Source organism: Antrostomus carolinensis, unplaced genomic scaffold (assembly GCF_000700745.2).
Source record: "Antrostomus carolinensis isolate BGI_N321 unplaced genomic scaffold, ASM70074v2 scaffold35024, whole genome shotgun sequence".
NCBI lineage: Eukaryota > Metazoa > Chordata > Aves > Caprimulgiformes > Caprimulgidae > Antrostomus > Antrostomus carolinensis.
In genome coordinates, this window is record NW_010309304.1 from 305 (window position 1) to 950 (window position 646).

Genomic DNA, 646 nt, shown 5'->3' on the forward strand with positions numbered 1-646 from the left:
AGGGGACCTAAAAACACCCCAAAAAAAGGTTTGGAAAAGCAGATTTTATCTCAAGCCTGTTTTTAAGAGGAAAGGTGGGTTTTTTCATGCTGATCCAGTTTGATCCCAGGTGGGGGCAATAAGAGGAAATCAAGGGGGTTAAAATGCTTCTAAAAGGGTGGGGTTTGGCTACAGAGGCATAAAAATGTGTGATTTTGGCTACTGCTTTGCTGGGACCCTTTACCCTGTGTCCTCCCCGGCACGAGACCATTTATTGCCGTGACGTGGGACACGGGGACACTGGTTCCTTCTCCCTTTCCGGGAGGGTGAGGAGGGAGGCGGGTTGAGGCCGAAGGGCGGCAGGGCTGCGGGAGCTGCCGGTGCACTTGAAGGTTTTGCTCCTTTTTATCTTATTTTTCCCCAAAATTGAACCCAGGTCCGGCCCTTCTACAGCTTTGACGATGCTGCCGGGGAAAGTGGAGAAGAGAATCGCTTCATCCATCTTCATCACCCTGGTGCCACCACGGAGGGAGGTGACCACCAAGGAGAAAAACCAAAGGGAACCACAGCTGGATGGTGCTGAGGTCCTGGGCACCCATCACCCCCAGACCCCATCGCCACGACCCCCCACGCTGCCCAATGGAGGTGAGGGGTGTCCGTGGGGGGG

At 54.5% G+C, this 646-nt stretch overlaps 1 protein-coding gene across 1 annotated transcript in view; it reads left to right on the top strand.

Annotated features, from left to right (window-relative positions):
- The first annotated feature begins 440 nt into the window (after positions 1-440).
- The window catches only part of FBLIM1 (filamin binding LIM protein 1), a 2,132-nt gene continuing 1,926 nt past the window's right edge, over positions 441-646 (top strand). The window contains 1 exon segment of the mRNA XM_029084512.1: positions 441-624. Within this exon segment, the coding sequence (XP_028940345.1) occupies positions 441-624 (184 nt within the window).